The sequence below is a fragment of the Bubalus bubalis genome, chromosome 11, assembly GCF_019923935.1.
Source record: "Bubalus bubalis isolate 160015118507 breed Murrah chromosome 11, NDDB_SH_1, whole genome shotgun sequence".
In the NCBI taxonomy this organism is placed as follows: domain Eukaryota; kingdom Metazoa; phylum Chordata; class Mammalia; order Artiodactyla; family Bovidae; genus Bubalus; species Bubalus bubalis.
Genome location: NC_059167.1, coordinates 50,657,799 through 50,680,838, shown reverse-complemented (window position 1 = coordinate 50,680,838; position 23,040 = coordinate 50,657,799). Strand labels below are relative to the sequence as shown.

General features: G+C 39.7%; 1 protein-coding gene across 2 annotated transcripts in view; it reads right to left on the bottom strand.

The window, feature by feature from the left end:
• The window catches only part of LOC102397466 (myocardial zonula adherens protein), a 114,583-nt gene that overhangs the window by 23,335 nt on the left and 68,208 nt on the right, over nucleotides 1-23,040 (bottom strand). For both annotated transcript variants that reach the window (XM_044925057.2, XM_006048721.4), the window contains exon 11: nucleotides 14,936-15,019. In XM_044925057.2, the coding sequence (XP_044780992.2) occupies nucleotides 14,936-15,019 (84 nt within the window). The remainder of the gene's footprint in view (nucleotides 1-14,935; nucleotides 15,020-23,040) is intronic.

The following is a 23,040-nucleotide window of genomic DNA, read 5'->3' as shown; positions in this document are numbered from 1 at the left end:
CAATGGGCCAAAGATCTGAACAAACACTTCAAAAAATGATATATACAAATGGCTAATAAGCACTTAAAACATGCTCAGCATCACTGGTGACCACGGAAGTACCACCATAATGAGATACCACCACATACCTTCCAGAATGGCCACGTGAAAAAGACTGACAGTATTAAGGGTGAGGATGCAGAGAAACTGGAACAGTCCAACTTCTGGTGGGAAAGTAGACTCCTTTGATAGTCTCTTAAAAAGTTAGATCTTTATCTACCATACATCCCAGCCATCCCATTACTAGGAATTCACTCAACAAGAATCAAACCGGGCTTCAGGTTCAAGATGGCAGAGTAAAAGAATTTGCGCCCATCTCCTGCAAGAGCACCAGAATCACAACTAGCTGTTGAACAAGCATCAACAGAAAGATGCTGAAACCTACCAAAAAAAGATACCCCACACCCAAAAACAAGGAAGAAGCCGCAACTAGATGGTATGAGGGGCACAATTATGATAAAAACAAATCCCATACCCTCTGGGTGGGTGACCCACAAACTGGAGAACAATAATACCAAAGAAGTTCTCCCACTGTTGTGAAGGTTTGGAACCCCATGTCAGGCTTCCCAGCCTGGGGACCTGACAAAGGGACTGGGAATCCCCAGGGAATCTGACTTTGTAGGCCAGTGGGATTTGATTACAAAATTTCCACAGGACTGGGGTACCAGAGACTCCAGTCTTGGAGGCTGAAAACAAAACCTTGCATGCACCAAGACTCAGAGGAAAGGATAAGTGACTCCACAGGAAACTGAACCAAAACCACCTGTGTTGGAGGGTCTCCTGTGGAGGTGTAGGTCAGCAGGGGCTCCCCAGAGGGACGAGGGTGGGGGGAGGTGCATGGGACTGGCAGCAGCTGTCTGGGGAGGTCACCTCTGGTGTAAACCTTCTTGGAGGCCACCACCAACCTGACCATAGAGCCCTTAGAGGGCTGAGTTGCCTTAGGCCAAAAAATTACCAGGGAGGGAGCACAACCCCATCCATCAGCAGATAATTGGATTAAAGTTTTACTGAGAAAGACCTAGTTTTTCCCACCACCAGTCCTTCTCTTCAGGAAGCCTACAAAAGCCTCTTAGCCTCCTCCATCAGAGAGGGTAGACAGAAGAAACAAGAAGAACCACAATCCCACAGCAACTTAAATAAAACCACGTTACAGAAAGTTAATCAGCATGAAAAAGCAGAAAGTTATATCCCAGATGAAGGGACAAGGTAAAACTCCAGAAAAGCAACTAAATGAAGTGAAGATAGGCAACCTTTCAGAAAAAGAATTCAGAATAATGATAGTGAAGCTGATTCAGGATCTCGGAAAAAGAATGGAGGCAAAGATTGAGGTGATGCAAGAAATGCTTACCAAACACCTAGAAGAATTAAAGAACAAACAGAGATCAGTAATATACTAGAAGGAATCCACAGCAGGATAACTGAGGCAGAAGCATGGATAAATGACCTGGAGGACAGAATGGTGGAAATCACTGCCACAGAACAGGATACAGAAAAAAGAAGGAAAAGAAATGAAGACAGCCTAAGAGACCTCGGGGAAAACATTAAATGCATGGACATTAGCATCATAGGGGAACCAGAAGGAAAAGAGAGAGAAAAATGACCTGAAAATATTTGAAGAGATAATATCTGAAAACTTCCCAAACATGGGAAAGGAAATAATCAACCAAGTCCAGGAAGCACAGAGTCCCAGGCAGGATAAACGCAAAGAGGAACACACTGAGACACACAGTAATCAAACTGACAAAATTAAAGACAGAGATAAAATATTAAAAGCAACAAGAGAAAAATGACAAGTAACATAGAAAGGAACTCCCATCAGGCTATCAGCTGATTTCTCAACAGAAACTCTACAAGCCAGATGGGAATGGCATGACATATTTAAAGTGATGAAAGGGAAGAACCTACAACCAAGAATATTCCACCCAACAAGACTGTCCTTCAGATTTGATGGAGAAATCAAAAGCTTTCCAGACAAGAGAAAATTAAAGAGAATTCAGCACCACCAAACCACCTTTACAACATAAGCTAAAGGAACTTCTCTAGGCCTAAAACAAGAGAACAGAAAAGCTCTACCTACAGAAAATAAACCCAAAGCAAGTTAAGAAAATGGTAATAGGATTATACATATGGATAATTACCTTAAATGTAAATGGATTAAATACACCAACCAAAAAACACAGACTGGCTGAGCGGATGAAAACACGTGCATGTATGCACTTGGACTTACCACATCACTCTGCTTGACCCCCCAAATTGTATGTAATTATTTTATATTGTTAGGTTAATCATGTTCCCACTATGGCTTGCAGTTGTAATTATCTTTTATTTTTTGTCTTGTTATTGACTGTGAAAACTGACAAACATCTTTCACTATTGTGATTATGTAACTATTACTCAATACCATTGTATTATGATTGGTCAGCAGAAAAATTACAGAATTCTGTATCACCAAAACAACCATGTAATAGAAAAACCTGTAATCACTTAAAAAATCCATATGCATATAAGAATTATTTTGGAATTTTCTAAAAAATACAAATGCCCAGGTATTGCTTTGTGTTTTTGCCAGTGCTCCAGATATGTTTCTAGTGAGTAGCCATGTTTAAAAATAACTGCACTATATGAGGATCTTTTACTTTTATCTAGTTTGTTTCTCTTTTTCTATTTCATATTCAGTGCTCCCATTTCATTTAGTTTATGTTTCCCAATTTCTCCATCTCTCTTTTTTTTTAATGTTCTTTCTCAAGCCTTTATCAAGTGTAGTAGAAAAGCTTTTGTATACATATATATAACCTATATAATCTATATTTTAGAAAACTTATGAAATTTTTCCTAACTAAAAAATTTATGACATTTAGATTCCACTTGATTGACTTAGTGTGAATAGAATGCTACATTTCTAATTTTAAAAAATGGATATGCAACAAGCAACAAAGGTTTACTGTATAGCACAGGGAACTATAATCAATATCTTATAATAACCTCTAATGGAAAATAATTTCAAAAATAACATATGTGTATATGTATAACTGAATCACACACACACAAAAGAAATTTTGTAAACTTTTTGAAATTTAGTAATGTTTATCTTTTTGCCAGTTTTTCTAAATGTCCTATGGATATCTGATAACATATGAGATATAAAATTTTAAATATATTTATGTAGGATATGATTAATATAAATTAAATAGAAATCTGTTATATTTAAATCATTAATGACATCATTCAAAATACCCCTATTCTTATTTTTTGTGTACTTGATAAAATATTCTCAGGGAAATGTTAGTATGTCTACGATTATATATTTTTTCTTTTCCCTTATATTTCTTCTGATTTTTTCTTTATGGGTCTGTTTCTTTGTTGTTAAGGTGTCTAATAGTTTATGATGTCTATCTTTTTTGTGAATTGTACCTTTTCTCATTAAAAATATTCATCTTTGCTTCATTTAAAATAAATTACTTACTTTAAAAAAAGAATAAACCCTAAGTTCACATAATGACTCATAATGACTTGTACAGTAATGTTCCCAGCAGCTTTATTCACAATAGCCCCAAGCTGGAAACAACCCAAATGTGTATCAATAAGGAATGGAGAAATAAACTGTGGTATCTTAATAAAAAATATCCTGCCACAAAAAAAGAATATATGTAAGATGGATATATCTCAAATCATTACACTGAGTGAAAGAAGCTAACTAGACATGAAAGAGCACACAACTATATAATTCTATTTATATAAAATGCAAACAAGTCCAAAAAAAGATCCCTGGTTGCCTGGTGGTAAATAGGGAGGGAGATGGACTGCAAAAGGAAATAGATGTTGAGAGCAATGGAAACGTTCTGCATCTTGTCTGCAGTGGTGGTTTCATGGGTATATACAACCGTCAACACTCATTAAATTACATACTTTCTTAAAAATGTAGGCTTAATTGCCATATAATATTCTATTGGTTTCAGGTATCCAACATATGATTTGGTGTTTGCACACCCTATAAAATGATCACGGCAGGATGTCTAGTTAACATCTGTCACCATACACTTTAGAAAGCTTCAGCTTTATTTGTATGAATTAATACAAGGTTGACAGGACCTAAAAAAGGATGATGAGAGCCTGAATATGGGCAACAGGAGGAAAATTAGAGCGGGATGACAGAAATACTTAAAAAACAATAATTTTAAAAGGTAGATCTTGATACAGGAAAGCAAACACACTCTGCTCTGAGCCTCACAGGCTATGACTAAAGAGCAGCCTCGGCTGACCGCCTGGCTTGGGCTGCAGAAGAGATTGCTCCAGGACTGAGAATCAGGTTCCAGGGTTTTCCTACTCTCAAACACCACCACCTTGTGTTGAGCTGTGAAATGCAGACCACCCAGGAACTTGGGAGGCTGTGCGCCTTCCAGAAAGGAAGGACCTGGTGTGGCACCTCTTGGCATTTTTGGGAAATTATGTCACAGATGAATGGCAGCCACCTCCTTCCCCGGCTCCCAAGGCCCCAGGGAGGGAGCAGCCAGAGCTGCAGCCCGAGCTCTAAACAAGAATGCACGTCCAATAAAACCTGCATGCGGTGCCTGGTGCTGCTGCCCCAGCGTCACACAGGAAAGTTCATAATTGACCCAGGAATGCACAGCAGACACGTTGAGAGGTTTATGTACCACACAACACACGTTAAGTGCAGGATGGACAAAACCAAGACATCTGACTCCTTTCCTCTGACTTTGGAGTTGGAATGTAAGTTTAGGATTTTCAGCAGAGAAAAATGAAATGGGATCTGTTCAGTTTCAGAAAGCTGATGAACCTTATGAAGCCAGATGCTTATAACTTTATTTTAATAAAAGTTTCTCATCAGGTAAAGAATTGCCTGCAATGCAGAAGACACAAGTTCAACCCCTGAATCTGGAAGATCCCCTGGAGAAGGAAATGGCAACCCACTTCAGTATTCTTGCCTGAAAAATCCCATGGACAGAGGAGCCTGGCAGGCTACAGTCAATGGGTTACAAAGAGTCAGACACAACTGAGCAACTAAGCACATAAAGTACAACATATTGGTAATAAGGGATGGGGTATTTCTTCTTCAAGAGATAAGTGAATAAAAATATATTTGGAAAAAAAGGAAAATAGAATGGGCATATTTTTGCATCAGGGAGATTTCTGAATCAGCTGATGAAAACCTAGTCTGATGGGGCCAGGCTAGCACAAACTTATAGGGATCTGGTGGGGAAGGGGTTGCAAAATCTAATGAGTTTCTGCACCAGTAAGTACATATGATGAATTCAGGAACCAAAATAATCTATTCTCAATTTAAAAGAAGGAAGAGAAGGACAAAGAGGAAATGTAAGTCAATTGACATTAGAAGGAGTCCCTGGGACCTAGCTATTGAGGAAACAGTAAACACATGACATTTACTGGGAGCCATGTACTTTTCTAATCACTTAGTATTAACTAATTTAGTCTTCCTAACAACTCTGTGCACAGGACTCCCATTTACAAAGGAGCAACCTAAGGCACAGAGCAGTTAAGTAACTTGCTCAAGACCACATACTAGTAAGTCACAGAGCTGACACTGGAACTCAGGCAGTCTAGCTCCAGAGTCTGAAGTCAGGCCCTTAACAAAGGGTAGCTAGTTTATTCGGAGAAGGCAGTGGCACCCCACTCCACTACTCTTGCCTGGAAAATCCCATGGATGGAGGAGCCTGGTAGGCTGTGGTCCATGGGGTCGCTAAGAGTTGGACACCACTGAGCGACTTCACTTTCACTTTTCACTTTCATGCATTGGAGAAGGAAATGGCAACCCACTCCAGTGTTCTTGCCTGGAGAATCCCAGGGGTGGGGGAGCCTGGTGGGCTGACGTCTATGGTGTCACACAGAGTGGGACACGACTGAAGTGACTTAGCAGCAGCAGCAGCTAGTTTATTGATCAGACAGGACTAGGTTACTCACTCTGTCCACCAAAACTTTTTGAAGATAACTAAAACACGATCATTGGCATCATCACAGTAAAGCAGAGAATGGAAAGTCAAGGAATAAAAATTCCTTGTGTTAGAATAGGTCAACATAAGAGAAATTCTTAGTGGCCAACAGGACCCTGTATTATAAAGCAAAACAACTAGATAAATTTGAAAAATGTCAGTGCAACCTCAGAATCTTAAAAAAACACATATTTTCCCCAATTTTGTCACTACTAAAATGGTCTTTAAACAACAGGGTTCTACTGTACAGCACAAGAAATTATATTCAATATCCTGTGATAAACCGTCATGAAAAAGAATATAACTGAGTCACTTTGCTATACCGGTACACTGGAGAAGGGAATAGCAAACCGCTTCAGCATTCTTGCCTTGAGAACCCCATGAATAGCATAAAAAGGAAAAAAGATATGAAACTGAACGATGAACCCCACCCCCACGCCCAGATCAGAATGCTACTGGAGAAGAGCAGAGAAAGATCCACAAAAGGAATAGAGGCTGAGCCAAAGCAGAAACGAGGCTCAGTTGTGGATGTGCCTGGTGGTCAAAGTAAAGTCCAATGCTGTAAAGAACAATGTTGCATAGGAATCTGGAATGTTAGGTCCATGAATCAAGGTAAATTGGAAGTGGTCAAACAGGAGATGGCAAAAGTGAACATCAACATTTTAGTAATCAGTGAAATAAAATGGACAGGAATGGGTGAATTTAATTCAGATACCATATTATCTATTAGTATCTACTATTATCTACTACCACTGTGGGCAAGAATCTCTTAGAAGAAATGGAGTAGTCCTCAGAGTCAATAAAAGAGTCCAAAATTCAGTACTTGGGTGTAGTCTCAAAAATGATAGAATGATTTTGGTTTGTTTCCAAGGCAAACCATTCAACATCACAGTAATCCAAGTCTATGCCCCATAGAAGAAGAAGATGAAGAAGTTGAATGGTTCTGTGAAGACCTACAAGACCTTCTAGAACTAACACTAAAGAGAAGATATCCTTTTCATCATAGGAGACTGGATTGCAAAAGCAGGGAAGTCTTTGTGCCAGTACCGTACTGTCTTGATGACTTTGGCACAAAGACAGAAATATAGATCAATGGAACAAAATAGAAAGCCCAGAGATAAACCCACACACCTATGGACACCTTATCTTTGACAAAGGAGGCAAGAATATACAATGGATTAAAGACAATCTCTTTAACAAGTGGTGCTGGGAAATCTGGTCAACCACTTGTAAAAGACTGAAACTAGAACATTTTCTAACACCATACACAAAAATAAACTCAAAATGGATTAAAGATCTAAACGTAAGACCAGAAACTATAAAACTCCTAGAGGAGAACATAGGCAACACACTCTCCGACATACATCACAGCAGGATCCTCTATGATCCACCTCCCAGAATATTAGAAATAAAAGCAAAAATAAACAAATGGGACCTAATTAAACTTAAAAGCTTCTGCACAACAAAGGAAACTATAAGCAAGGTGAAAAGACAGCCTTCAGAATGGGAGAAAATAATAGCAAATGAAGCAACTGACAAACAACTAATCTCAAAAATATACAAGCAACTCCTACAGCTCAATCCAGAAAAATAAATGACCCAATCAAAAAATAGGCCAAAGAACTAAATAGACATTTCTCCAAAGAAGACATACAGATGGCTATCAAACACATGAAAAGATGCTCAACATCACTCATTATCAGAGAAATGCAAATCAAAACCACTATGAGGTACCATTTCACGCCAGTCAGAATGGCTGCGATCCAAAAGTCTACAAGCAATAAATGCTGGAGAGGGTGTGGAGAAAAGGGAACCCTCTTACACTGTTGGTGGGAATGCAAACTAGTACAGCCACTATGGAGAACAGTGTGGAGATTCCTTAAAAAACTGGAAACAGAACTGCCTTATGACCCAGCAATCCCACTGCTGGCATACACACTGAGGAAACCAGAAGGGAAAGAGACACGTGTACCCCAATGTTCATCGCAGCACTGTTTATAATAGCCAGGACATGGAAGCAACCTAGATGTCCATCAGCAGATGAATGGATAAGAAAGCAGTGGTACATATACACAATGGAGTATTACTCAGCCATTAAAAAGAATACATTTGAATCATTTCTAATGAGGTGGATGAAACTGGAGCCTATTATACAGAGTGAAGTAAGCCAGAAAGAAAAACACCATACAGTATACTAACGCATATATATGGAATTTAGAATGATGGTAACAATAACCCTGTATACGAGACAGCAAAAGAGACACTGATGTATAGAACAGTCTTTTGGACTCTGTGGGAGAAGGAGAGGGTGGGATGATTTGGGAGAATGGCATTGAAACATGTATAATATCATATATGAAACGAGTCGCCAGTCCAGGTTCGATGCACGATACTGGATGCTTGGGGCTGGTGCACTGGGACGACCCAGAGGGATGGTATGGGGAGGGAGGAGGGAGGAGGGCTCAGGATGGGGAACACGTGTATACCTGTGGCGGATTCATGTTGATATATGGCAAAACCAATACAATATTGTAAAGTTAAATAATAAAATAAAATTTTAAAAAAGCAGGAAGTCAAGAGATACCTGGAGTAACAGGCAAGTTTGGCCTTAGAATACAAAATGAAGCAGGGCAAAGTCTAACAGAATTTTGCCAAGAGAACACATGGTCATGGCAAACACCCTCTTCCAACAGCACAAGAGATGACTTTACACATGGACATCACCAGATGGTCCACATTGAAATCAGATTGATCATATTCTTTGCAGCCAAAGATGGAGAAGCTCTATACAGTCAACAAAAACAAGACCGGGAGCTGACTGTGGCTCAGATCATGACCTCCTTTTTCAGACTTAAATTGAAGAAAGTAGGGAAAACCATTCAGGTATGACCCAAATCAAATCCCTTATGATTATATATTAGAAGTGACAAATAGATTCAAGGAATTAGATCTGATAGAGTGCCTGAAGAACTATGGACAGAGGTTCGTAACATTGTACAGGAGGTGTTGACCAAAACCATCCCCAAGAAAAATAAATGCAACAGGGCAAAATGGTTGCCTGAGGAGGCTTTACAAACAGCTGAGAAAAGAAGAGAAATGAAAGGCAAAGGAGAAGAGGAAAGATAAACCCATCTGAATGCTGAGTTCCAAAGAATAGCAAGGAGAGATGAGAAAGCCTTCTTAAGTGATCAATGCAAAGAAACAGGGGAAAACAATAGAATGGAAAAGACTAGAGATCTCTTCAAGAAAATTAGAGATACCAAGGGAATATTTCATGCAAAGATGGGCACAATAAAGGATAGAAACAGTATGGACTTAACAGAAGCAGAAGATATTAAGATGTGGCAAGAATACACAAAAGAACTATACAAAAAAGGTCTTAATGACTCAGATAACCACGATGATATGATCACTCACCTAGAGTCAGAAATTCTGGAGCCCAAAGTCAAGTGGGCCTTAGGAAGCATTACTAGGAACAAAGCTAGTGGAAGTGATGGAATTCCAGCTGAGCTATTTCAAATCTTAAAAGATGAGGCTGTTAAAGTGCTGCACTCAATATGCCAGCAAATTTGGAAAACTCAGCAGTGGTCACAGGACTAGAAAAGGTCAGTTTTCATTCCAATCCCGAAGAAGGGCAATGCCAAAGAATGTTTAAACTCCTGTACAATTGTGCTCATTTCACATGCTAGCAAGGTAATGTTCAAAATCCTTCAAGCTAGGCTTCAACAGTATGTGAACCAAGAACTTCCAGATGTACAAGCCTGGATTTAGAAAAGGCAAAGGAACCAGAGATCAAACTGCCAACATCCACTGGATCACAGAAAAAGCAAGTAAATTCCATAAAAACATCTACTTCTGCTTCATTGACTATGCTAAAGCCTTTGACTGTATGGGTCACAACAAACTGGAAAATTCTTCAAGAGATGGGAATACCAGACCACCTGACCTGTCTCTTGAGAAACCTGTATGCAGATCAAGAAGCAACAGTTAGAACTGGACACGGAACAATGGACTGGTTCAAAATTGGAAAGGCTGTATATTGTCACCCTGCTTATTTAACTTATATGTAGAGTACATCATGTGAAATACCAGGCTTGATGAAATCACAAGCTGGGATCAAGATTTCAGGGAGAAGTATCAATCACCTCAGATATGCAGATGATACCACCCTAATGGCAGAAAGTGAAGAGGAACTAAAGAGCCTCTTGATGAAGGTGAAATAGGAAGAGTGGATAAAGCTGGCTTAAAACTCAACATTCAAAAAACTAAGATCATGGCATCTGGTTCCATCACTTCATGGGAAATAGATGGGGAAACAACAGAAACAGTGAGAGACTTTATTTTCTCGGGCTCCAAAATCATGGCGGATGGTGACTGCAGCCATGAAATTAAAATACACTTGCTCCTTGCAAGAAAAGCTATCATAAACCTAGACAGTGTATTAAAAAACAAGAGACATCACTTTGCTGACAAAGGTCTGTCTAGCCAAGTGAAGTGAAGTCGCTCAGTCGTGTCCAACTCTTTGTGACCCCATGGACTGTAGCCCACCAGGTTCCTCCATCCATGGAATTTTCTAGGCAAGAGTACTGGAGTGGATTGCCATTTCCTTCTGCAGGGGAACTTCCCGACCCAGGGATCAAACCCAGGTATCCCTCATTGTGGACAGATGCTTTACCATCTCAGCCACTAGCCAAAGCAATGTTTTTTTCCAATTGTCATGTACAGATGTGAGAGTTAGACCATAAAGAAGGCTGAGCGCCAGTGAATTGATGCTTTCAAATTGTGGTGGAGAGGACTCTTGAGAGTCCCTTGGACAGCAAGAAGATCAAAATAGTCAATCCTAAGGAAATCAGTCCTGAATTTTCATTGGAAGGACTGATGCTGAAGCTCCAATACTTTAGCCACCTGATGCAAAGAGCCGACTCATTGGAAAAGACCCTGATGTTGGGAAAGATTGAGGGCAGGAGGAGAAGTGGGTGACAGAGGATGAGATGGTTGGATGGCATCAATGACTCAATGGACATGAGTTTGAGTGAACCCTAGGAGATAGTGAAGGACAGGGAAGCCTGGTGTGCTCCAGTCCATGGTGTTGCAAAGAGTCAGATACTACTGAGGGACTGAAGAACAACAACTTTGCTATACAGCAGTAATTAACACAACACTGTAATTCAACTATACTTCAATAAAAAATTAAATTAACAAAACAAAACAAATAAAATGGGCCTAACATAAGCTCAGCAGTTTAGCCCACTACCAATGCTCATGCCCAGGTAGTCAGCAGTACAGTTCTCCACTAAAACCAGGGCTCCTTGGAAACAGGCCAGTATCATATCTTGGGATTGGACAACAACGGGAACAGGTCTGAAATGCCTGTTGCCAAACAGCAAGAATGACTCCACAGGCATCAGGAACTCTGCTGATGGGAGAGGAAGGGACTGCAGAACTCTCTCCCCAGATGAGCTGTGATACTCTGAGCTTCGAAACTTAAGAGAAAGAAAAATCACCGTGGAAGCAACATGAGTCTGTGAAATGCCTTTTGTTCATGATGTCCTACAAAAGGAAAGTTAATATAAAGTGTAGAAAAAGGAAGTTTTCATAGCAAAGAAAGATGAGAATAATAAGATATGTTATAATTTGTTATTGATCTTTAAAACTGAGAAGCATTCATATATAAGGCCATGTAGTTTCTTTTACAGAGTGTTCATTACATGTCTGTCTTCTGTGATTTCTGTGGTGAGTAGGAAGAAATAACAAAAGGAACTATAAGTCAGGTCATGCAGGACTTGAGGGCCCTTGGAAGGACTGCTTGGCATTGGTGGTCATACAACAAACAGGTGGAAAGAGAGGCAGAGATGCACTGGCATTGTGGTCACACACAATTAACAAGGAGATGACAGTCAGCAGTGTGTTTGTAACATCATCAACTGCTTACACAACCTGAAGAGGAAAACCAAGAGCTCAAACTCATCTCCTAAGAGGTGAAATCTTTACCTAGTCTGACAAAGAATGGTAAAGTATTAATAAGGAATATACATATTTTTAATAGTACTAAAGATAGGTCAGCACAGCCCAATGATAAGGGGTCCTGAGTTTGAATCACCTGGAAGCCACCTAGTCCTGTACCATAACGCAAGAAGGTGTCCCTCCAAGAGTCAGCATCCTGTAGGCTTTGCTGCTCAGAAAAGGTATTCCTTGTCCTCTGGATATGAAAGATCAGTGCAACTGTCTGGAAAATGTCACAATGACATTTAGGTTAACTCTAAGAAAACACTGAAATAAGTGAAACAATGGCCTTTCGAAGATCTTAAAAACCAAGAACACAAACAACGAAGATATAAATTAAACCCAAGATACTTAATATTTTAGAATAAGTTAAAGTGTAAATGTATTATTAAATCTTGACATGTTGTATATGTTTTATCTGTTGTTTAAGATGGATGATCAAAAGGAATTTGGCATTCTAAATTTGTAGTGGAATTTAAATAGTTTAGGGAAATTTAATCAACCAAATCTATAATCAGTGTTTAAATGCTCAAGGAGAAATGGTTTTCAAACCATTCTGAATGACTTTTTGGATGCACACGGCAGACACGGCCACCCCACCCCCATGCTCTGGATACTCACCAATTCCTGACATGCCTTCATGACTTTTTACCTGGGGGGCTTCCTCTGCCCACCAGAGCCAGCTGGCTCTGCCCAGGGCAGGCCAGAATTGCCACAACCTCCTGGAGCAGGCCTCAACCAACTACTGATGGGAGTTAGTGGACAAATGCCCCAGCTTTCAGACCTTCAGATAAGGATATCTCAGAGGCTAGTGCGCGCCATCTCCCCTGGAAACCCAGGGCAAGTGAGCAGCAGCCATCCCCAGTGGCAATCTCAGTAAGGTCGTCGGTAGAGGCCTTCATGCTTTCCCTGACTCATTTCTCCTCTGCTCACTGGGGCTTTCAGGGATCACCTCCTAACTAAACTAGCGGACTCACATCCACAAGTCAGAGTCTGGGCAACCCAAATGAAGAGAAGAGAGGAGTTCACCAAATCAAAAGCACACATATGTGTAAGGCTCTTCTCAAAGCACAGTCCCCCCTTGGGCATTTTCTAAATTCCCAGCAGGGGAGCCGGCTTGGTAGCACAGCCAGCTGGGGGAGATGGGAGGGGGTGGGCACAGTGTTGGGTAACCCTCTGCCTCTCCTGTCAGCATCTCCTTCTTGGAACCAGCCTCTCTCGGAACCCATGACTTTCACCAGGTCACACTCTGACTCTCAGTGTGGAGCTGTGATTCCTCCACAGGGAGCTGTGATCTCAGAGGACAGTCTTCGATACAGAAGTCTCCATTCATAAAGCTAGAGCTGGACTCAGGGGACAGGACAAATGTCCACTTACTCAGCTGTCGGGACAATGAACCCATGGGCTTTGAGTCTGCTCTCAGGTCCCTCTGGGCCATGAGGGGTTTCTGCTTATGACTTTTATAGGCAGCCCCCCCAAAACAGAGGAAACGCAGACCCTGCTCACCACCCCTACAAACATGGTGGTTAAGTGCTCAGGCTTACTCACTTATAACTGTCACTTTGGGTGGGTTCCTTAACATCCCTGAACCTCAGTTTCTTTAGCTATAAAATGGAGGAAATATAATCTAACTCTTCCCTCTTAATAAAGAAAAAATGATTGATTGCTTAGGCATGCCAGCTACTTTCTATGCACTCCCATCACATGGACACACACATAGGTGCCGTTATCATCCTCAGGTTCTAATTCTAAGAAACCTTTCCAGGGTCACCCAGCTAATAAGAATGTAGGGTTCAATCCTAGGCAAGTCTGATTCCACTCTTAGCCTCTATGGTATACAAAAGATACAGAAAGTAAAAGCGCCCAACACACACTAGGAGCTTAATTACTGTCATTATTTTCCTGTGTCCTTACTTCACCACTCTCTCCTGAGCTCTCTCTCACTGGGGAAGGACTAGAAACGGGACACAGACAAGGAGAGATTCACGGAGCCTTAAATGAAGAGGCTCAATGCCAAGTTCTTAATAAAAAGCCTTCAGAGAAAACAGAAGGCTTCCACTTCTATTAACACCTAAGCTCTTAAAGTTCTTTCAACTCCATAATTTCCTCCACAAAATTCCCAAAATGCCTTTCAAAAGGCCATAAAGTCATGAATACTAAATATCATAGAAGTTTTCAGTGAAATTAAGTCGCCTCTGGGGCTTCCCTGGTGGCTCAGTGGTAAAGAACCTACCTGCCAAGCAGAAGATGTGGGTTCGATCCCTGGGTCAAGAAGATTCCCTGGAGAAGGAAATGGCAACCCACTCTAAAATCCTTGCCTGGGCAATCCCCTGGACAGAGGAGCTACAGTCCATGGGGTCACAAAGAGTAGCACATGACTTAGTGATTAAACAAGAAGTCACCTCTAAAGCGTGTTGACTTGAGGTCACAGAAGAGTACTGGCTGAGGGGTCTGTCTCAGCCTGGCTCTGGCACTGAACTGTGTAACCTTGAGAAAAACTACCTGCCTTCCCTGTGCCTTTTTCTTGTTATTATTGAGAGAATAAACCTCATCTTGCCTTTCTTAGGGTTGTTGAGAAAATCATGTGAGAGATGTATGTGAAAATACTTGGCAAATTATAAAGCACAACACAGATGTGGGGAGTTATCAGTATTCATCAGCAGCCTATCCAACTTGCTAAGAAAATTCCTGAATAAGAAAAATGGGAGCCAAAAAGCAGAGGTGGGTAGCAAGGGGGGATGAGGAGAGTCAGATGGTAAAGAAAAACTAGCTGTCAGAACCTCATTTTCAATGTTGGCAGTTAACCTTCAATCAATTTTATAAGGCCAGGAAATAGCCATATTTTTAATTAAGTGTCAGCGGTAGGCTCAGCAACATAAAATTTAATGGTAGGGAAGACACCAGCATGAAGAAACATAGCTTCTTACCTCTCCTTCTAAGAAAGATATCTTTTCTAAAAGCTGCAATATTAAGAGTTGTTTCTGCTGCACCTTCTTTTTTAGTGATTCAATCTAGAAAGAAACAAATTGGACATTGTTAATCAAAAATGCAGAACTGTACAAGTTAATCAACTAGAAGAGAAGCCTTTGGCTTTCATTCAAACAGAAACTACATTTTGGTTCTTCTGTGTTCTGTGCAACAGTATTAACATGATGTGCTCCATGGAGAGGGGGGTTCTGTGCCCAGGTAAGCTTGGGACATCAAACATGGTTGTGGAGCTGTTTCATTAGGTTTATTTAGTCTAACATTTCTGCACTGATTTTGCCGTGGAACCCTTAGTAAAACTTCACTGATGCTTTGAGAAATGCAGACGTAACTCTACATAAAAAATTTATTCAGCTTGAATTTATGCCACAGCCTGTATTTCCAACATTCAGCTCTGTTGGTCCTGTTTGTATATTCATATTTGTTCAACTAAGTGTCAAAAGTTTTGCTCTGGGAAAAAGGTCACTGTCACTGAAAGTAATAATGAAATTCAGAGGATTGAGGACTCATGAGGCCTGGGGCAAGCAGGAAAGTCCTCTGAAAGACAGGGGCTTGAGCTGGGTTTTTTCCCTTTGTTTTTATACTATATCTATCTTGGAGTACCATTTGTTTTTCATTCATGAATCATGTCTCCATGGACAAATTGCAGGTTTCCTAAAAGCAGGAACCAGAGTGTTCTGTACCAGGCCATGTCTTGGACAATAGTGGGAACAGAGTGTGTGTTCAATAAATAACATGTGATTTGGAAGAATGCACTAATTTTCCAATAATTTTTATATGAAATTTGAGCATTTGCAGAACCTTTTTAAAAAAATCCCTCTCTGTGCAAAATGATACAATTCCTACAAAAGGGACTCTAGCAATAAGTAAAAGAAGTACAAGTGTACAATTACACTTAACCTTTGACCCAGCAATTCTATTTCAAGGAATAGATCCTATAGATACATTAGCCAAAATATGAAATGACTTGGACATAGGATTTTAGGCAACACACACACACAAAGACAGAACTCCATCAATAAGTGGCTGATAAAACTATGATACATCTTAACAATGGATTTCCTTGTAACCTTCAAGAAAAAGTGAAGATCTCTAAAACCCTGATACAGTATATTGTAAGGAATGTATGGTATGCTGGCTTTGGTGTAAAACTGCTGAAGACATATGAATGAATATTTTGGTGTAAAACTGCTAAAGACGTATGAATGAATATGTGCAAAAAGAAACACTACAAAGATCAAACAAGTCTTAATATTTACCAACAGGGAGAGGGAGGAAATTAGAAGGAAGAGACAGAAGAAAGACTTTTCTGATAATAACCTTGTTACACAGGATCAATCTTGGAAGCACATTTTATAGATTCAAAAAATAAAAGCCAAAAAGGGGGGAAAAAGTGAATCCTAAAATTTGAAAACAAACTGAAATAAAGGAACTTAAGTGTATATCAAATTGGTTAAAAGAAGTAATTCAGGCACTGTTAGAACAAGGTAATTTGACTGGATATTTTTAGTGGATGTATTCTAAAGATAAGAATTGCAAAAAAATCTCTCACTCACTGGGAAAATTTGGATAGTAATGTTAGTATTATATTTTGAAACTATTTGATAGGTTGTATAATAACATTTGGAACCAAGGTCTTTAGTGTAAGAGAAAGAAATATGAGTATGAAATCAAAGAGGTAAAAAAAAGTTTTGTTAGATTTGAAATGAAAGTATCAGTATGAACTCATAATTTTTGTTTTCTTTTTTAAAAATATACTAGATAAACCTGAGACACCTTATTCTACCTGAAAACAAAGACATGAAGGGTCTCCCTTGGGTCAAAGACAGGACAATTTGTACATCAAAAAGAGTGTAATTAAGTAAAACACAGGGAATATATATATTTTTTAAAACCCTGAGCATTTTATGATTCTTAAAAAAGAAAAAACAAAGCAGCAACAATTGGAAATGACAGCAGAACCAACTCCTTACTTAGAAGCTTGAAGATTTAGAGAAAAGGATAAAGCATTTATCCTGCCTTACTTGCACAAACTGCATGTTGAGATTACTAAAAAAAAGTCCCAGTTTATGAGGAAAGAAGTTTTACTTTACAGAAGAATTCTAGGTAATAAATGGAGAAGGAGGGAGAGAATTTGGAAATCACCATTGTATGATACCTAGGAAATATTACTAACAGACTCAAGCAACTTTCATGGACAGATGAAATGCTGAGCGGCATTCCAGATGAGGAACCTGATAACTGTGCTGAGGGCTGTCACCACCTGAATCCACAGCCAGCCTCACCATCACCCAAAGTGGGATCACCAGACAATATGTGCCCCTGGAGCAGTACAAAATGAATCACCCAGGAAGCAGTCTTGCCTACCCCGACTAAAAAAAGTTGAAACAGAAGTTCGATGCACGATACTGGATGCTTGGGGCTGGTGCACTGGGACGACCCAGAGGGATGGAATGGGGAGGGAGGAGGGAGGAGGGTTCAGGATGGGGAACACATGTATACCTGTGGCAGATTCATTTTGATATTTGGCAAAACTAATACAGTTATGTAAAGTTTAAAATAAAATAAAATTAAAAAAAAAAAAAGAATCTAATCAAGCTAATAAGTAGACAAAAAGTCAAATTCAGAATGTGGGAACATTTATAGGACAGCTGACTTAGTTCCTGCAGTATGTCACTGGGTTGGGGTAAACTTGAGTTGGGGGCGAGAGGGGAGTAAACGGAGCATGCTCTAGATCAAAGGACTTTAGAAACCTACCAACCAAGTATAGTGGACTTCTCTATATGCTGATTGGAGCAAAGTACTATTAAAAGACTTTTTAAAGACATTTTGGAAAATGTTATTACAGATTGATATCAAATGGGACCAAGAATTATCATTGATTTTATTAGCTGTGAAAACTAACATGTAATAATAACTAATTATGATTACAGAAGGAAAAAGTACACATGTTTTAGAGATGCCTAGTGAAACACGCAGAATGTCTGGGACTTGCCTTTTAAAATAATTGCACAAAGGAAAAAATAAAAGGAAAAGAAGGTGGAAATGAGGCAAATGTGGCCAAATCTTGCTGTTTGTTGAATGATTCATTATTACCCTCTTTGTCCTGAGTAATTAGACATTTTTGTGATAAAATATTTTAAGTTCCACCTGGTGTCAAAAAATATAATACTCCATCATGAAAAGCAAACCATTTATACAAAATAGAACACAAGAAACATACTTAAGGAAAAATGTTCAATGTTGATTAAAAAATAACTTTAACCGTTAAAAACAGTCACTAGTATCCTTTCATATCTATTAAATTTGCCTGAAACTACAGACTGAGAAAACTGGCGCTGGAAGGGCTGGGAGAGACAGCTCTTCTCGTGTGCTGCAGGTGGTGCTGTAAATTAGAATGACCCTTTGGGCAATTTAGCAATAAATATTAAGAGCCATAAAGCTGTTCATACCCTTTGACCTACTAATCCCACTCCTGGGAATTTATCCTAAGGATATAATTCAGATGTAGGAACAGAGCTATATATACAAAGATGTTCTTACTCCTATTATTTATAATAGAGAGAAAATGGAAATAACCTTAATGTCCAGCACTAAAGGAAGTGGTAATAAATTATGGAATATCAATTTGATGGAATATATTACACAAACACTAAAAACAAATCTATTACAAAATGGAAAAGTGTTTACAAAAAGCCTCAAGGGACAGAAAAACAAGAGTTTACAACGATGAAAGTAGAAGCTGGAAGAGAAGTTAGATAAATGAAATCATTCTGCAGTTAGGGTAGGATTATGGGCAAAACAAAAGTTTGTTTTATTTACATTTCCTTCACTTTTTGTAGGAAAATTTGCAGAAGTTATCCTTATCGTGGCCCTTTTTCATTCCTTCTTATATTGTTAAAATTCTTAAAAGCTGACTTTTAAAGTCTTTAAATGATAGGCAAAATGTGTACTGACGTGAACTAAAATATTCCAAAGTTGGGTAATATTTCATCAAATAACACAAATGACTTCACACACACACACTAGTGCACCATCTCTGAAGCAATCAGTGAATCAAGAGAAGTGAGAGGGTTAAGGATGCCCTCATGAACAGCTCATAGGAAGAGACCAAGATTATTCTACTCACCTTTTCCCTAGATTTTAGTTTTAAAAAGAAATCAGTGCAAAGCAGAGATATCATCTAGGGAAAGAGAGCTGAGGGGAGACTTCTGGGCTAATGTTAGTGTGAGGAGGCACCTTGCTCTGGAGGAAAAAATGGGTGTGGGAAGAATGTAAGGGATCTGAAGGTTCTGATGACAGGGCTCAAGTTTTTCAGCAACTGATGCTTCAAGAAGCGATTGTGCTCTTGCAGTAAAAATGAAAGCCGTGCACACTCATTTGCTTTCATCCTTGAGCATTTCTCAGAGAAGCATCCTGTACAGTATATTCTGTGGTCAGAGCTGACGTGTTCAGACTAGGGACAAAGGATGCTTAGGCTGGCAGGCAGTGCATGGCAGGCCCCTCATGCCTTACAAGGGGTGCCAACTTCTAATTTCAAGTTATTCCCCTACAGATGTCTGCTCCTGAAGCACACCTCATGCCTTCTCCAAAGTAAGTCATCCAGTTTCTAAAATAAGCAGACTCTCATGTGTCTGGATGGGACTTCCCCAATGGCTCAGCGGGTAAAGAATCCACCCACAATGCAAGAGACACAGGAGACACAGGTTCCCTCCCTGGGTCAGGAAGATTCCCCAGAGAAGGAAATGGCAACCCACTCCAATATTCTTGCCTGAAAAGTCCCATGGATAGAGGAGCCTGCCGGGCTATAGTCCAATGGGTTGCAAAGAGTTGGACATGACTGAACAACTAAGCACGCATGCCCACATGTATCTGGGTTTGCTATTATTCTAGCCAACATCTGACTCCCAAGCCTTTGGTTCTTTTCCATAATATCTAAATCACACATTTGTGTGAAAAATGCTGTTATTTCCGACTGCCAACTTCAAAGAGCCTTGACATATTGTCTCCTATATCTTACTCCTATAGTAACATAAACTCTCAAAAATCAGCTACTACTATGTTATTACTGGTATTTCTTCCTCCCTAGACTGTCAGCTTCGTGAGAGTAAAGGCCTTGATCAGCTTCATATTCTCAGACATTGAATGAATGAATCAAAGAATCTGTCCATCCATTACCTCTAAACAATTCACCCTGTAGACTTCAGAAACAAAGTTGTTTGGAAGAGACTCTGAGAGGACCAGAGTAACCAAGACAGACTTGCGAAATACATAACCTCCAAAGCACCCCCCAAAATTGGGGGCATCCCCAAATCCAGGGAACTACACAGGCAGTATGCAAAGTGAAATCCATTTGGCACATTTGCTCTCACTTCTTGACTCGTATCAGTTTGTAAATTTGACCTCTACGAGGTTTACATACACTTCACAAAGCTGCATTTAACTCTAGCTGTCACCAGGTGCTGGTAAATGACCCGAGTTACCAGGCTCAAGTCAAAACATTAAGAAACAAGAAATTAGGTGAAGTCTGGAAAATCAGTGCTTCTATCTTACTTACCCAAGAATGTCATCTTGTTGCAACAGTTAACTTTAAATATCAAACAGCAGGGGAACTTCCCTGATGATCCAGGTGAAGAATCCACCTTCCAATACAAGGAAGATGGGTTCAATCCCTAGTTGGGGAACTAAGAGCCCACATGCCACAAAGCAACTAAGCCCATGGGTCACAGCTACTCAGCCCAGGCGCCCCAACTAGAGATCCCACAAGCCACAACTAGAGAAGCTCCCACACCACAGTGAAGATCCTGAGTACCTCGACTAAGACCAGACACAGCCAGAGATCAATTCATTAATCTAAAAAATCAAACCGTAAACCCTCTTATAGAACAAAGTGAAGAAACCCATCTTAGTAAAATCTAGAACCTTTTACTTGATGCTAACTCACTGAACTGATGTCTAATTTTGTCTTCATTAGCAAGTTGTTGTTTTTTTTTTAATTTTTGTAATTCAAACTGAATATATGTCTTGTAGCCTAAATGATCATGCAGGAACAGGCCAGTTTGATATAAGACAGGTTTAGGGGGTCATCTAGTTTTTAAAACGGTAACAGCTTTTCTTCTTTAGCCACAATTGAGTTACCTGGATAGATGGTTGGAGCCAAGCAATCCCTTTCAACTAGAGCCACACATTGGAGTCACCTGGACCAAGTCTACTTCTAGGCTCTACTTCAGAGATGCTCTCTTACTCAAAAACCCTCCCAAGCTTCTAAGGGGGAGGGACAAATTAGGAGTTCGGGATTCACACACACACACTACTATATATAAAACAGATAACCAACAAGGATCTACTGTATAGTACAGGGAACTATCCTCAACGTCTTGTAATAACCTATAATAGAAAAGAATTGGTTATATATAACCAAATCACTTTGCCGTACACCTGACTCTAACCCAGCATTGTAAATAAAGTACACTTCAATAAAAGAAAACAGTAACAAAACAGAACAACCCTCCCAAGCGGTCTAATGTTCCAGCTCCCTAGTGTGGACATGAGATGCTTCTGCTGTGGTCCCACTTTATCTCCCCAGTTTCCTTTCTTGCCAGCTCTGGCCCACAATGAACCCTACAAAGAAGCCACTCCATCCTCTGAGTGTGCTGTGAACACAGTGGGACCTCTGCCCCAGCTGGTGCCTTCACCAGGCAGGGCCTCCCACCCTCCATCCGCTTCTCCACCAGGAAATCTGCTGGCAGGAGTACTCCACAGTCACTTCCCAGGCTAGCTCTTGCCAAGTCCTCCAGGCTGCCGTTCATCTGTCTCTGTTCATTTCAGCCCTTCAAGCAAAGCCCTGGCAGGAACCATCACTGCCACCGCCACGGTCTGTTTAGCTCTTCCCCTTGCACCAGAGAGCAAGCCCACATGGTACAGACGCTTAGTGTATCGATTATCTTACATGAAAGAGCAGTCCTCTTAGGAGGGGAAGTCACTGCTATCCATCCACACATTTTTATAAACTGCTTTGGAAACAGATTCCTATAGTGAAAGGATCCCTCCCGATTTCTTTCAAAAAGGACCTTGTATGTCAACCATACTCAAATGAAATTATACAAAAACTCAGTAAGGTCCTCTTATAGATTCACAACAACCCCCGGAGGTTGCAAGGCTTGTCAGCTTCCTGGAATTTTTTCACATTGGTGACAGACACGAAAGACACGGGTCATTTCGTGTTAGATGTCAGAATGTGATATAGCCTATAATTAAAAGAATGTGAATAGTACCCGACTGTGCAAGACTCATGAAACATAACTCAGTATGGAGGTTGGCGATGTGGAGAAAAATGAATGAATATAAGAAATACAGCAGCAAATAAGTATTAAATACTAGATAGCACTTGATACTTTTCTTTAAGAGATTATGCTTTAGGGTGTTTTCTCTTACCAGCTGGAAAATGATAATATACATACATCTGCAAATGCCTTTCATAAAACAGGAGATACACTGTAACGGAGCATGATATAGAATGTACATTAAAACTGACTGTCACAGTGAATTAAATTGTTTAAAATTTTCTAAGAGTAAGAAAATTAGATTTTTTTAATCCAAACTAAGTTTTTGACATTATTGCTTATTTCCTCTGAAATTTGTTTTGTTTTCATTCTAATTTTAAGAATAGCCAAGGAAAGTAAACCAAGCACTTTTATTCAAAATCAGTGTGATGGTTGGTATTTGTGTGTGTGCTTATCATGAAACTCAACACATTAATAAAAAGTTTCCAAACCTCTATCACCAGTACCTCTTTCTGTTACTCTTTCTAATGGACTCATAAAGCCATTAAGATGAATGGTATAGAACCCTAATTTGACATGAAAGATGTTAAAAATAAAGCAAGTTATAAAACAAATAAATAAAAAGACTTGCTACTTTAAACCACCTTGGTAAAGAAAGAAGTCATTTTCCCATTGAAAATATACCAAAAATGGATACTTGCCAATCAAAGTCTCTAATCAAAATGAGAGAACCAGAGTTCTGAATTCTAGGTCAAAGAGAAGCA